This window comes from Kickxella alabastrina (assembly GCF_025024165.1).
Source record: "Kickxella alabastrina strain RSA 675 chromosome Unknown BX661scaffold_3, whole genome shotgun sequence".
Lineage (NCBI taxonomy): Eukaryota > Fungi > Kickxellomycota > Kickxellomycetes > Kickxellales > Kickxellaceae > Kickxella > Kickxella alabastrina.
In genome coordinates, this window is record NW_026251474.1 from 849,697 (window position 1) to 863,992 (window position 14,296).

The 14,296-nt window shown below is 48.4% G+C and overlaps 7 protein-coding genes across 7 annotated transcripts; 4 read left to right on the plus strand and 3 right to left on the minus strand.

Annotated features, from left to right (window-relative positions):
- Positions 1-113: 113 nt before the first annotated feature.
- On the plus strand, positions 114-908 carry BX661DRAFT_193088 (sorting nexin-3; the record flags this gene model as incomplete). The annotated part of the gene is made up of 2 exons (XM_051537754.1): positions 114-149; positions 495-908. 2 exons carry the CDS (start codon positions 114-116, stop codon positions 906-908), a joined length of 450 nt encoding a protein of 149 aa, XP_051394299.1.
- A 24-nt stretch (positions 909-932) lies between these two features.
- BX661DRAFT_177800 (uncharacterized protein) lies at positions 933-3,213 on the minus strand. Its single transcript, XM_051534728.1, has one exon. The coding sequence runs from the start codon at positions 3,078-3,080 to the stop codon at positions 1,059-1,061; it is 2,022 nt and encodes a 673-aa protein (XP_051394300.1). The 5' UTR covers positions 3,081-3,213; the 3' UTR covers positions 933-1,058.
- Positions 3,214-3,782: 569 nt separating this feature from the next.
- BX661DRAFT_217436 (transmembrane amino acid transporter protein-domain-containing protein) lies at positions 3,783-5,341 on the plus strand. Its single transcript, XM_051538779.1, has one exon. It carries the CDS (start codon positions 3,972-3,974, stop codon positions 5,313-5,315), a length of 1,344 nt encoding a protein of 447 aa, XP_051394301.1. The 5' UTR covers positions 3,783-3,971; the 3' UTR covers positions 5,316-5,341.
- Positions 5,316-6,376, minus strand: BX661DRAFT_177802 (WD40-repeat-containing domain protein). The gene has a single exon (XM_051534729.1). It carries the CDS (start codon positions 6,305-6,307, stop codon positions 5,369-5,371), a length of 939 nt encoding a protein of 312 aa, XP_051394302.1. The 5' UTR covers positions 6,308-6,376; the 3' UTR covers positions 5,316-5,368.
- A 292-nt stretch (positions 6,377-6,668) lies between these two features.
- Positions 6,669-8,484, plus strand: BX661DRAFT_177803 (uncharacterized protein). Its single transcript, XM_051534730.1, has one exon. The coding sequence runs from the start codon at positions 6,724-6,726 to the stop codon at positions 8,473-8,475; it is 1,752 nt and encodes a 583-aa protein (XP_051394303.1). The 5' UTR covers positions 6,669-6,723; the 3' UTR covers positions 8,476-8,484.
- A 373-nt stretch (positions 8,485-8,857) lies between these two features.
- Positions 8,858-10,600, plus strand: BX661DRAFT_177804 (uncharacterized protein). The gene has a single exon (XM_051534731.1). It carries the CDS (start codon positions 8,884-8,886, stop codon positions 10,588-10,590), a length of 1,707 nt encoding a protein of 568 aa, XP_051394304.1. The 5' UTR covers positions 8,858-8,883; the 3' UTR covers positions 10,591-10,600.
- Positions 10,601-12,435: 1,835 nt separating this feature from the next.
- Positions 12,436-13,916, minus strand: BX661DRAFT_222700 (catalase; the record flags this gene model as incomplete). Its single annotated transcript, XM_051538869.1, has 2 exons — positions 12,436-13,845; positions 13,881-13,916. The coding sequence occupies 2 exons, from the start codon at positions 13,914-13,916 to the stop codon at positions 12,436-12,438; spliced, it is 1,446 nt and encodes a 481-aa protein (XP_051394305.1).
- Positions 13,917-14,296: the final 380 nt, after the last annotated feature.

The following is a 14,296-nucleotide window of genomic DNA, read 5'->3' on the forward strand; positions in this document are numbered from 1 at the left end:
GCGCGTCATCTCGGGCCAATCAGCCTCAAAGTTGATGTGATGCCATCTGAGAATGAACGAGGGAAAATCTGACAATAAAAAAAGGGGAGGACACAAATACACTGAGGAAAAGAATGAGGCTACAAAATCCTAAAAAGAAAAATTCAAGAGTAAAATCCGCTACTAAATGCTTATGAGGGCTTCATGTGTGTGCTGCCATTTTCATACCTCTGGCGAAAGGCGTTAACGCACTTATCTTTGTGTTTACACGCTTACCTTTTAACGCAATTTAATCTTGAAAATCACCCTGCGGGTTGGGGATTTGTCTCAGAATATAGTGCGCAGAAAAGAAACTAGTGCTGACGAGCACGTTTTTTGTATTTTGTATTTTGTATTTTGTTTTCTTTACTATTTTTTTGTTTTCTTGAAATTCAACTCCTTTATTATTACAAATACAATCAATGTCCTTTGGTCATCACAACAGAGCGTTTGGAGGAATCGCCAGCCAATTTAAGCATGAGTTAACCGTTGAAGAGCAGTACGGCGAGCCCGAGAATTTCCTCGAAATAGAGGTGAAAAATCCACAAACACACCCAGCAGGGCGCAATCAGTACACAGATTACGAAATAGTGTGCCGCACGAACATTCCAGTATTCAAATTGAAAACGTCCTCGGTTCGCAGACGGTACAGTGAGTTTGAGTGGTTCCGCGATAGGTTGGAGAGCGAGACAAATAAGGTGAATATTCCGCCGTTGCCTGGAAAGGTGTTCACTAATAGGTTTTCTGAGGAGGTCGTGGAGCAGAGGAGGGAGGGGCTCGAGCGGTTTCTGCAGATTGTCGCTGGGCATCCGTTGCTGCAGCAGGGGAGCCGCGTGCTGGTTGCGTTCATCCAAGACCCGGACTTTAACAAGGCCAACTACGACTTGTAACATGCAGCATGTAGCATGTAGCATGTAGCATGTAGCATGTAGCATGTAATAAAACACCTCTCCTCTCATGGCTTGTTCAGCGTACACACATTAAAGTCCCAATAGCTATTTTCTCTCAATATACTGTTATCCCATCTAAAGCGCTAGCCTCTAGTGGAAGGGCGTGCTGGTGGCCAGCGTCGTCGGCCGCTCGTGGGCTGCTTGGAACACCAGAACGAGGAAGCGGTCCCAGTCAAGCTTCTCAATGTCATCGGCCTGCGCGTGCAGATGCACCTGGCTGAAGCGCAGATCATCGATAATGTCCCACGTCTGGTGCATTGACGCCGCCAAGCCGCCGACAATGCGGCGCCGCACGACGGCCTCCACCGAGGCGCCAGTCAGCGCAAAGCGCTCGCCGCCGCCCCCCAGCTGCACGACATCGTGGCGCCGGGCGTCCACCTGCGCGCCGTCGCCAAGCAGCCCCAGGCGTGCAGCCACCCGGCGCACCTCCTCAGCCTGCACGCCGTCGGCCGCAGCCTCCGTGTGCGCGAGCACCTGGAAGTCGTGCGGAGCGCCCAGCAGCGCCACATTGGCGGCGCGCTCGTCGCTGTGGCAGCGCACGCGCATGTCGCCGAACCGCAACTGCGCCGAGTCGGCCGGGATGCGCACAACCAGCGAGTCGTCGGCGTACACCGGCAGCGTGTACGCACACTTGGCGCCGCCCGCGGCCAGGGCGATGCGCCGGAATGTCAGCTCGACGTAGCGGCTCAGCGGCGCATCCTTGCTGCCGTGCAGCCAGCGCAGCGCAGACACGTCGGGCGCAAAGCCGAACAGTGGCGCGCGCTCGCCCAGCTGGCGCAGCAGCTCGGACGCGTCGTGGAACCGGGCGCCCAGCGGCTCGCCCGCGTGGCCGCAGTCCGCGTCGATGAGCACGCGGCCGAGCCGCGCACGCACGCGCCCGGCGCCGCCGCACCACGCGCGCAGCGCCTCGGGCAGCGCGCCGGCGGACAGCTGCAGCGCGGCCCCGCCGGGCTTGGCGAACAGCGTGTGGTGGCTGAGTGCGGCCACGGGCGCAGCGAGCTCCGACACGCCCTGCACATGCAGCGCGGCGTCGGGGACAAACGAGCGCGGGCGCGAGAACACCGCGGCAGCCGGCACCAGCGTGGCCACCGGGCCCGAGAGCGCGCGCGGGACGACGCCGAAGAACGCGTCGCGCGACTCGCCCAGCGCACTGACCAGCGCCTGCTGCGCGTCCAGCGCTGCACGCCGCTCGCCGCCGACAAACAGCTCGCCGTCGCAGCTGCTGACAGTGACGTGCGCCATGGCATGGGCCAGCTTGCCGGCCACACGCGAGACGTGGCGCGCCGACAGCGGCCGCCTGGCCGTGTACCTGGCCACGTCGACCTCGACCGTGGTGTCGGCCGTCAGCCGCTCGCGCAGTGCCGACAGCGCGCCGCGCACCGCGTGCATCGGGCCAGCCGCGCGGACGGTCGCGCAATCGGGCGCAATGGCGATGGTCACCGCGTACTCGCGCTCCAGCTCGGCCACCGCGCCCGGCGCCAGCTGCCGCACCTGCTCCTGCGCGCCCTCGCCCAGCGGCAGCGTCAGCCCGTCGGCCACCGCCGTCGGCTCGCGCGGCTTCTCGAGCCGAGCCGCGAACTCCCTGGCCGAAATGCCCCATAGCTTGTCGATGATGCGCATGGCCAGCTCGGACTTTGTGCCGCCCCTGCGCTCGCCGTGGGCGCCTAGGTATGCACCGAGCTGCTTGGCCGTGAATGCGCGCTTGATCTGCTCTGCGCGCTGCCGCCGCCCGACGGCCAGCAGCTCGGTGGTCTCCTCGCGCGAGGCCACGGCCAGCGACATGGCCGCTGTGGTGGCGTCGCCGAGCACGCGCGCCCGCTGCATTGGCAAGTCGCGCAGGAGGTCGTCGGTGGTGAACCGGAAGGCGTCGATGTCCGATTGCGTGTTGACGTCAAGCTCACCCGTGCTGATCTGCTGTGTCATTCGCCGCAGCGCCGCTGACGGCTCAGATATGCCCATGTACCGGATGCGCGGCCGCTCCTTGGTCTTCTCGGCGGCTGCTGGCGCCGGTGTTTCGCCTGCTGTGCTGTAAGCGCGCCTCTGTGTGGGCTGCTTGCGCTGCGTCGCCTGCAGCACCCGTGCTGTTCGCCGCGATAGTGTTGCCCGGAGCATTGCGTTTTTTCGGCCTTTTATTTAATGCTGCTTGTAGAGGCTTTTTTTTTTTACAAATTTACAAATTTACAAATTTTCTACAACGTTAAAGTATTAAAAGGGTAAAAGGAATGTTGGAGCAGAGAAAAAAAATTATATAATATCAGTTTCGATCCAATCCCTGCTGCACGCTTGTATGTGGGGCAAACGGATGACAAAATCCAGGATCCTGATCCTGATTAAAGTATGGCTAATTAGATCATGCTTTCAATAGTATTTTTTGAAAAAATTTATAATTTTCTATTGATCGCCCATGCAACACTGTTTTTTATATGTGGTCGTTTGTAGCTGTTTGCCCTTTCAGACTGTCTATCGCGCCATATTCCCGTTAATCTTTATTGGGATCTCCTACCATTTGCTAATCGTAACGTCTTCTTAACTTGTCGAGTTGTTAGCATGAAAAAGCCGAGGAAATGAAGCATGTGCGCGTAATGAATCGATGGGCAGATGGCGCAATTGGCAGTCCAACTTTTGCAATAGTCCCAATAGTTACTCTCTTCTCTTCTTTTTTACACTCGCATGTTTTAATATTTAGCGAGAACCATTTTTTTTGCACACAAATTTTTTTTTGCATACTGAAAAATAACATTCTCACACAATATAAATACTACAACAATGGACACCTAACAGCAGCTGCACTTACATTCTTCTGTCAACTCAACTCAACTCAACCCAATCCAATCCAATCCAACCCAACCCAGCCCAACCCAACTCAAATCAATCAATCTATCCATCTATCTAAAATTTTCAATACAGTAACAGCTCTTGCTTCTGCTGCTGCTAGTGCTGCTCCAGTAACCAGCCTATTTTAATACTTAATTTGTAATTTATACTCTATCCCACAAAACAATAATGTCGTCTAAACAGGGGTTGTCCGCCCCGAGCGAGGACTCTTCCAGCGTCAATACCCACTCCAAGCCCTCCATATCCTCACAGGCTGAAGACGCGGACCCCCACCAACATTCCATTTCGCGCAATGGCAACTGGGTCGGCGCGGTCTTCAACATCATGTGCATCAGCATCGGCACCGGCACAATGAATCTGCCCTCCGTAGTCAAGCGCTGCGGCTGGTTCGGCATCGTTCTTTTTGTCCTTATGGCAGTCATCGGCTGGTACGTTGGCGTCCTCTTTCGCCGCTGCATGTACGCCAGGCCCAGCCGTGGTCGCATTTCCAGTTTCGCCCTGGTGGCCAAGGAAGCATATGGGAAGCCTGGCTTTTGGTTTGCCACCATTATCACCTATTGGTACTGCTGTGGAACCGTTGTTTCATGGATCATCGTTTGCGGCACGCAGATCACAAAGCTCCTGGGGTACGCCGGAGTGTCGCTGGACAAGAAAATCAGCATGACAATTATTGCCCTTGTCATGTGGGTTCCCTTCACCTTGCTCAAGTCACTGAAGGAGATCACGGTTTCGTCCGTGTTTGGCGTTCTCACAGCTATGTTCACGGTCATTGTGCTGGCCGTCACTGCTCTCAAGCACCCGTATACGGAGTCGTACCATTTGCCTAGCTTTGACTCTGCACCCAAGCACACGTTCATCATTGGTGCCGGCATACCCTCCGCATTGGCCTCGATTTCATTCATGTACGCTGGCGCTGTTTCTTTCCCACATATCGAGGGTAATATGAAAAAGCCCAAGCAGTTTGGGTGGATGATGTTCTTGGCCAATGCCCTCGTGTGTGGCGCCTACTTGCTCTCGGCAGTACCCGGATACCTTGCCTACGGAGACCAAACCTTGTCCCCTATCCTCAACAACCTGCCCAACCTACCGGTGGTCAACGCTGCCACGATTCTTATTATCCTGCATGTGGTGTGTGCTGCGCCCGTCATGCTGGTCGCCGCCAACCTTGAGCTTGAATTGGTCTTTGGTGTTATGCAGGAGAAAATGGGTAAGTTGAAGGAGTTTTTGTGGCGCTTGTTTATGCGCTCGCTGACTATTGGCATTTTGCTTGCCGTGTCCATTGCAATTCCCTATTTCGGCGAAGTCATTGATCTCGTGTCGGCCATATCGACAACGGTGGTTTTCTTCTTGGTGCCTGTCTTCTGCTATGTCAAGCTATTTGGCTGGAACCGGATTCCCAGATACGAGCTCCTTTTATGCTTTATTCTGGCTGCCGTGGGCGCCGTCGCTTGCATTTGGGGCCTCATTGACGCCGTCAAGTCGCTGAAATCTGCGGTCCAAAACAACCACTGATATATATATAGATAGCAATGTAATTTTTTTAAAAAAAAAAACATATATATAATTTATGATTTTAAGAAAATAGTCACTGCCGGCTTGGCCGAGTCCTTCCCGGATCCTGCCGAGCCATAGGCCAGCGCTTGGTTGCGTGGATGCCACTCCAGAGCTGTGGTCAGAGAATCAACCGGCAAGCTATGCATCAGTTCGCCCGAAAACACCTCATGGATGCGCACCGCCAAGTCATCCGACGCGCTGGCCAGGAACCGGCCATCCATACTAAAATCGACAAAAAGCAGCGGCGACTCGTGCGCCACCAAAGTTTTTGTGACAGAAAAGTCCTCCATATTCCACAGCTCCACTAATGCATCCGCCCCACCAGTTGCCATGACACCGCGGTCATCCATAGTCACGCAATTGCACGACGCCGCATGGGCCGCCACCCTAGTGATATGGCGCATCCCCGGCCACTCATACACCTCAACGGTGCCCAGCTGCGTCGCCAACATAACCATACTTTCATTGTGATCCCACTTGACCGAGTAAACCGCGTCCTCTACATCTGCGCTTACAAACACTGTTCTCTGCGCCATATCAAAAAACTCCACCTTATTGTCGTCCCGATTGATAGTCGCCAGAAATCTCCCAGTCGGACTCCAGCTTATATCCGAATTGCCGCCGCTCGTCAAGAGCTTGTATGAAACCGCAGATTGGCGCTGGTCCCAGAGATATATGGTGCGGTCGTAAGATGCCGCTGCAAGGAGGGAGCTTTGGTGGGCAGAGGGGCACCAAGAGAGTCGCTCGATGGATGCACCGAGGGCTTTGAGCTCCTCTCCTTCTTTGTGCCCGCCCTTTTCCAGACGCCATGTCCGTGGTGGTCCCTTTGTGCCAGCTGCGGTGAGTAGACTGCCGTCGCTGCTCCAGCTTATGTCTAGCACTGCACCTTGCTCCCAGTGCATTTTGTTCTCTTTGTGACTGCTAAACATGTTTGATGATAATCCTGTCATTCTTTTTAATAGAAAAATAATTGTTACTGGAGACTAGTTGATGTTGTTTGAATGATGTGGGTGGGTGAGAGTAGCAGTACGCCTGAACAATATTTCGAAAATAATTATTTATCATCATCTTGACAAGAAAGTCGACACACATATGGGCTGCATCATATGTTGGCTCATTTTGTGAAATATATCCTAACCCTGCTAATATTAATAAAATATTTTTGAACATTTCATTGTTTTGTTTTAATAGGTTAGCCACACGCTATTTAACGTAAAATCAACAATGGCTTGATTTATTCGCTCATCCATTTATGCATGACGTAGTAAGTTTTTTTAATGGTGATTTCACAGAAAAAGGCTGTTTTTTGGACTACAGTGTTAATTTCCCTCTTTATCTTTTTCTCACTTTATTTTTATTTTCAAATATGCATTCTAATTTGTCGCAATTTCAAACACTTCATTGCGACATTATCAATTCAATTGTGGCGTACCTTATTGATCTTAGTGAAGCTCGCGATTTTGATAAGATCGATGAAGTTGGCGACAGCCACGAGATTATATTATCGGCAGGGATCATGCAGTGCTGCCACGCCTGGCGCATAGTAATTTTGGAGCGCCTCTGCCATGAAGTCACTTTGGAATATTTATCCGACGGCAAACCGGGAGGCTGGCATTTTAAATTTTGGCCCTACCCAATCTGCGCACCGAGCTTCCCGATCAACCATCTTGTGAAGAAGGTCGTCGTGGTTGTGTGCAATTGGCCATTCTTGAGCGACAGACAAAGCTTGCGTATAATTAAGCCGCGCCAACCAAACCTCGTTTTCCTGAATGCGCATACGCTGACTGTCGTACTGACTGAATGCAGAAATGACAAATTCTCTGACACGTATATGAGCGAACGCAAGGCAAGCAAGTTTGCCAAGGATATTAGACAGATAGTTCCAGAGATAAGCAAAATAGCAATCAAGAGTCTCTATCCGCATTACAGGGCCAATCAACAGCAGTCTGGTGACCATCTCTTGGGTAGATTCTGCTTTGATTTGTGTCAAGGAGTGAGTCAAGTATCTGTTTACTCGCCCTTTCTAAAATGGTCAATCAATTTAAGACCAGAGTGGTGGGTTGCTCTGGGTTGCTACAACCATATAGCAGTAATCAATCATTGCGCCGTCTTTGAACTTATTCGCCAGAACGCAGGCACATTACAGTCACTGGAGCTGCATTTGCGGAACCTCCAAGAGCGCAGAGATCTTTTGTTTGATTGCACTGGTCGCGCGATGGTGTATCCTGCGCTTGAGAAGCTTGTTATTTCGGATTTTATTGGCCCTGCCGATTCTCACCCGGCCGATCTCGATCGAGTGGTTCCGTTCCCGAATCTCAAAATCATCAAAACATTTTCCTTGACTCACAACGACAGCTACATGTTTAGAGGCAACCACGATACGCTCGAGTCCCTGTCTATGTCACTTAACACAGGTTCGCTAAGGGTGTATGATCAATGGGGCACGTTTGCTGCAGTTAAGTATCCGCGACTCCGACATTTTTCATTAACTGTTCCTATCATTGAGGGTCATAATGCTGAATCGCAAGCCGTCGCATCGCGTTTTGCGATTAACATCCTTAAAGCCGCACAATCGTCTGTGCGCACATTGGTGCTTTTGCGTAAAGGATTTGACAAGCATCTACTGTGTGCGGATATCCAGTCGGCAGCATGGACTAGCGGCATCCAGTCACTCATCTTACCACACACGGGGTTTTCTTTTACGGACATACTGCACCTGCTTAAACACCTTCCCGCGCTGCAGGCACTTCATAGCCAAATTGAATTGTCGACACATACCAGCAACAACGACAACAGCGATAATCAAGCAGGCGATTATTTCAACAGCCCAGTTGATGTCATTTACAATACACATTATCCGCTGGGGAATTGCTTTAGCAGCTGGAATATTTTGGGTGAGGGCGATGAGTACAACCTCAATGTTGAGCGGTTTGTTGCACTAGTGGCTATACTTTGCCCCAACTTTACGCACTCATTTGCATACAGTCGAATTGTTAGTAATTTTCGGGTCGTTTCAAGATGCCCGGTTGTGCCCGAAGGCTTTGAGCTGCACAAAGAGAGACTTAAACAGGTCAAGTTCCTTGATATCAATATCAAAAAATATTTATATTTTAAATAAATAAAAATGGTCAATTAAATTGCTTTATTGATAACTAAAAGAAATCGCTTTACCAAACGGGATAGCTATTTTTTTGTGAGTAAATTATGCAAAAATGCATTTTCATGATTCGAATACCAGCGTTTTGATCCGAACTTGGCACTAGTTCTGAACATGTGCGACAAGATGGGACAATGACTATATGCTAGCATGGCATGACACACGCAGATTAAGCACATTGCAGAAATTTGGTGGGCAATTATTTTTCCAAAATCAATTCTTCAATTGCCAAATCAAAGAATGTTGATTTTTCAATGTTACGCAAGCATAAAATATTTTAACATTATTAAATGCATATTTTTAATTTTTAATTTTGGAACTTCTCTAACTAATACTAATAATATTTTATTTTATACTTGTTTTTCAAAAATGAATTCCAACTTGTCGCAATTTCAAACGCTTCCCCTTGACATAGTCAATTTAATTGTCTTGTACCTTTTCCCCTCTGCCAATTCAAGAAATGAGTCGATTCTGGTCACAGGTTTTCATTATGAACTAGCTGCTGCTCTCATTCGGTGCTGCCACGCTTGGCGCACGGTCATTATGGAGCGTCTCTGCCGCGAAATCACCATGGAGTGCTTTTCTGACGGTACAGTGGGCGATATGTCCTTTAAACGCTGGCCTAAGTTAGCCTGTACTCCAACGTTTCGGATTACCCATCTTGTGAAAAGGGTTGTTGTAGTTGTATGCACTGGGCCGAGTGCAGATGGGCCTCGAGCAAAGCATCTAATCAGCAGGTCTAGCCAGCCCAGTTTTTTCTTTCCGAATGCCATTGGGTTAAAGGTTGTTTTGCCTGACTACAGGGATAGTCGTTCTGTCGGCGCAAATCTTACTGAACTTGGTGCGAGCGAGTTTGCACAAAATATCAAGCGGATGGTTCCAGCGGTGCGTGACGTTGCAATCCACAGCATTGATCCACATTACGCAGATGGTTATGACATGGCCAACGACCATCTCTTGGGCAGGTTCAGCATCGATTTGTGCCAGTCAGTGAGCCAAGTGTCCATTAAATGGTCATGCGGTGTGCAACAATATGATGTGGGATTAGAGTGGGAAGATGGGCTTACAGACAGAAAGTATGAGGATTCACAACGCGACCACCACGCTTTGTTTGAGCTCATTCGTCGGAACGCAGGCACGCTGCAGTCGCTCGATGTGCGTTTGAAAGATGACCAAAAGATTAGCGATCTTTGCAGCGACGACTCTGGCTGTGCCATCGTTTATCCACTCCTCGAAAAACTTATCATCTACAGTCATAGGGACTCATACTTCTCCATGTCTGATGCTGATCAAACAGTTGCATTTCCGACGCTTAAATATCTTATTGCCCATGATTACTTTGATCATGCCGATCACGCGTTTAAAGGAATCAGCAGCACGCTTGAGTACCTGTTTTTGGAGCTCAGCACCGATACCGTTAGAAGGCTTGAACAGAGCGGCATCTTTACGACGAACAAGCTTCCGAAACTGCGCAAACTAATACTGATCAACGTGGGCAATAATAATGTCATTGGAATACCAGCAGCCGACGCAATGCGATTTGCAATCAAGATCCTTGATACAGCACAGTTTGTGCGCGAAATCTCAATCCCCAATTATTTTGATAAGAGCGTGTTTTATACCAGTATTCAGTCGACAACAGCGTGGACCAGCAGCATTCGGTTGGTTAGTATGTGGGATGGTGCGTCTTTTGAAAACATTGTGCTCTTACTTAAACATCTTCCTGCCTTGCGGAAACTTGATTGTTCTATCAACGGACAGGCCATTGGCACCGGCGGTTACGACGACTACTTTGACGAACCGGTCGATGTCATTTACCAAAACAATTATCCGGTCGGGAGGTGCTTTACCACCTGGTATATAAATAATAATGGTACAGGTTGCCTTAGTCATATTATGACAGTTATTGCACTGGTTGCCATTATATGCCCCACGTTTACACGCGCATTTATCGATGGCAGTATCTACTACCATCTAATTTACAGACCAATTTGGAAAAACGCAAATGGTGATTTTGGCAAGTACGCTGACCGACTCCAAAACGTCAAATATTTGAATAGAAGGACTTATTATTAGTAAACTTTATAATAAACTGCTTTAGTTTAATTGCTTGGTTTACATTTTTAACATGGCTTGATTTTTCCTTAGATGTGTGAATTTTTAAAAATATTGCGACTGTTGTGATTTGAGGGGAGAACTAATTTTCTAGTGTTAAGGGTTTTTTGATTTAAGGGGAGCACTAGTCGCCTAGTGTTAAAAGTATGTTATAGTTTTATTATCAAAGGAACTAAAAGTAGAGCTAGGGCTGGCCTCATCCTATATATGTATCTCATTGCCTTTGCTGTGTCCATTGCCAATTGTGCGCTCCATTGGCGAGAGCTGGTTCTTCTGCAAGCAGACTGGTATCTTAACAAATCAATATTGTAGTTTTTGTGTGTGCACTCACGCGTGTGGATTAAAAAATGGGGAGCATGACTGGGCATCATTATTATACCTCTCTAATCTACGCCTGCATGATCCAATTAATACCCTATTAATCGTCATGAATATGAAAACTTGTTTCACGATTCTCAACCTCGACATCCACTTCCATGTCTTTAGGCTGCGCAACACGACCATTTGCTGAAGAATATTAGTCGGACAGACGAGTTTATAAAATAGAGGAATTAATTAGTGTATTACAGTATTAGCACTTTTCAACAAAAGCCGTATTAAACCCAAATGTTTCTGCCTGCTCAATTAGTTGCGCGCTGCTAGAAACTAGTGCAATAAAGTTACAGCCAAGTTTGTTGGCGTTGTAACTCGGAGTAAAATTGCAATCTTTCATATTGATATTCCTTAGCAACACGCCAACAAATCAATACTCCGCCTACCGACGCACATGTACCAATAATAGCAACACTTTACTTTGATAATCCACTTTTGCTACGTTCAGTCAGGTCGGAGCTCAAGGTGTTTTTCTGGATTGTCGGTGGGTGTGCTGTCTGCTTGCTGTGAGTTCTGGCTTAATGTACCAGTGTCCATTTGTCTTGCGTAAAAGTCGCCGCCAACTGAAAGTGATTCAACTGAAAATTTTAACAACGGGTTATGTCATGGAATAGCCAGTATTGGAGGTTGGAATGGAAAGGTTGCACTTTGTATAACAAGCTGTATCCCTTCGAATAACGCTGAACACGAATGCCGAATATTTCGGGGGAAAAATAATAAAGTCGCTGCGCTGCTCGCTAAACTTGTACAGTATGTCTTGGCCACCAACCATGTGTGAGTGACTGTTGATTCCGGCTAAGAAAAAACATTTATGCTTATTTACAACGTATACAGAGCCCTAGGGTAGTGGGCACGCGCGAGAGAATCTTTTTGGGGCTTGATGATTAGGTTTGTCGTTGCACATAAAATCTTTTTGTTTTCTATGTTGCAACTGTGTCATTTTGTCGACAAACAAAAACTTAATTTATATATTATTACATCGACATGTAATGAACACGTTTGCATATTGGATGCCCAGGTTATTTGACAACATAGGACTAATAAAGCCCTAGACGAGTATCCTTATGATTTTTTGGAGGAATTTTTTTGCGTACGCTATTATATAATTAATCTTTAATTTTCTTTTTTTTTGTATATAGTGAATGCACACAAACTTGTGTATACATCTACAGATGGAATCTTGAGCATACGCAATAATACATTGGTAATTGTCAATTGTCTTTGTTCATTTAATAGATACTATAAATACACGCACCATTTTTGCTTACCGTTTTCCAAAATCGACAAGAATGTAATTGATTAGTATATTTTCTCTTTGCCTTCATTTGTCCAACAGCAAATGACATGCATTTACAAACATATTCTACCTGCACCATCTAAAAAATAAACTTGTAAGTTAAGAATTATTGATTGATAATAAAGTCAAAAATAAAATTAGTAGTCCGGATTTGCCTTCTTGAGAACCGCCTCAACACGCGAGCCGTAATCCTGGTCAATACGCTTCAGGTGCGGCACAATCCTGCGCTGGAACACGAGCTGTGCCTTGGAAATATTTCCAGCAATGTTGTCAATAAGATCCTGCTGCTCGCTTGCACTCAGCAGGTTGAACAGCGCGCGCGGCTGCTCAAAGTCCACATCTGTGAGCTCATAGCTGTGACGCCCAACAAGGCCCTCAAGCTTAGACTGAGAGTCAATCTCCCTGACAGCGTTGTTTTCCTGCGGGCCACCAAACGAGTTGGGCTCGTAGTTAGGCTGGCGACCACCGTTGGTGCCGAAAACCATAGGTCCATCGCGCTGGTGGTTGCGAATGGGCAACAAAGAACTGTTAATTGGGAGCTGCAGGTAGTTGGGGCCCAGGCGGTGGCGCTGGGTGTCAGGGTAGCTGAACAGGCGGCCCTGCAGCATGCGATCTGGCGACGGCGCAATGCCCGGCACCATGTGCGAGGGCGAAAAGGCAGCCTGCTCGACCTCAGCAAAGTAGTTTTCGGGATTGCGGTCCAATACAATGCGGCCGACCTCCTGCAGCGGGAAGTCCTTTTTGCTAATAACCTTGGTAACGTCAAAGATATTGTACTTGTAGTTCAGTGCTTCCTCCTCGGTCAGAATCTGGAGATAGACGGTCCAGGATGGATGATCACCGCGCTCAATAGCCTCAAACAGATCCTGGGTGGCATAGTCTGGGTTGGAGCCCTCGAGTTTGGCAGCCTCAGCAGCGCTAAAGTTCTTAATACCCTGGTCTGTGCGGAAATGCCACTTGACGTAGTGGAAGGAGCCATCCTCCTTGACCAGTTTGAGCGTATGGCTTGCGTACCCGTGCATATGGCGGTATCCGTCAGGAGTGCCGCGGTTAGTAAACAAAATCATGACCTGGTGCAGTGCCTCAGGAACATACGACCAGAAATCCCACTGCATATCGGGATTCTTCAAATGGGTTCTCGGATCGCGCTTCTGCGTGTGGATAAAGTCAGGGAACTTGATCGGGTCGCGGATGAAAAAGATCGGCGTGTTGTTTCCAACCATATCCCAGTTGCCCTCCTCGGTGTAGAACTTGACAGCAAAACCGCGCGGGTCGCGAGCAGTGTCCGCCGAGCCTAGCTCACCGCCGACAGTCGAGAAGCGGGTAAAGATGGGTGTGCGCTTGCCGACCTCGCTGAGGAACTTGGCGCACGTCAGGTGACTAATGTCCTTTGTCACCTCAAAGTAGCCGTGCGCACCGGCTCCCTTGGCATGGACGACACGCTCGGGAATGCGCTCGCGGTCAAAGTGAGCCAGCTTGTCAATTAAATGGAAGTCTTGGAGCAGCACGGGGCCGTAGTAGCCGGCGGTTTGCGAGGTCTGGTTCTTCTGGACTGGGTTGCCTGTACCTGTGGTGAGGGTACCAAGATTTGGTTGAATGGAACATCGGTGCTTCTCATTTTAATAAATGTTTGCAGTTGTGTTAAGCAAAAAAGTTATTTTAAAAAGCTTGAAATAAAGCTAAGCTAGTATAATTTATATGTAAATGTAGAGATGAGAGATTAGATTGTACTGAAGCTCAGACATTTATTTAGAAGAGAGATGAGAGATTGTATTTATACGGTTGTATTTATTCGCGTTGATATTTGCTATCACATGTGGTTAAAAATACCCAGGAAAATGTGTGTATACTATCAGGACTAGGGCATTGTCTTTTTTGCGTCATTTTTAAACAATGCTGACATATTATCTCTTGTCTTGATATTTTTTTACCCATTGCATATTTTTCACATTTTCGCACATTTTTCACACCTTTTAGCGCAGCAAATATGTCGATCAA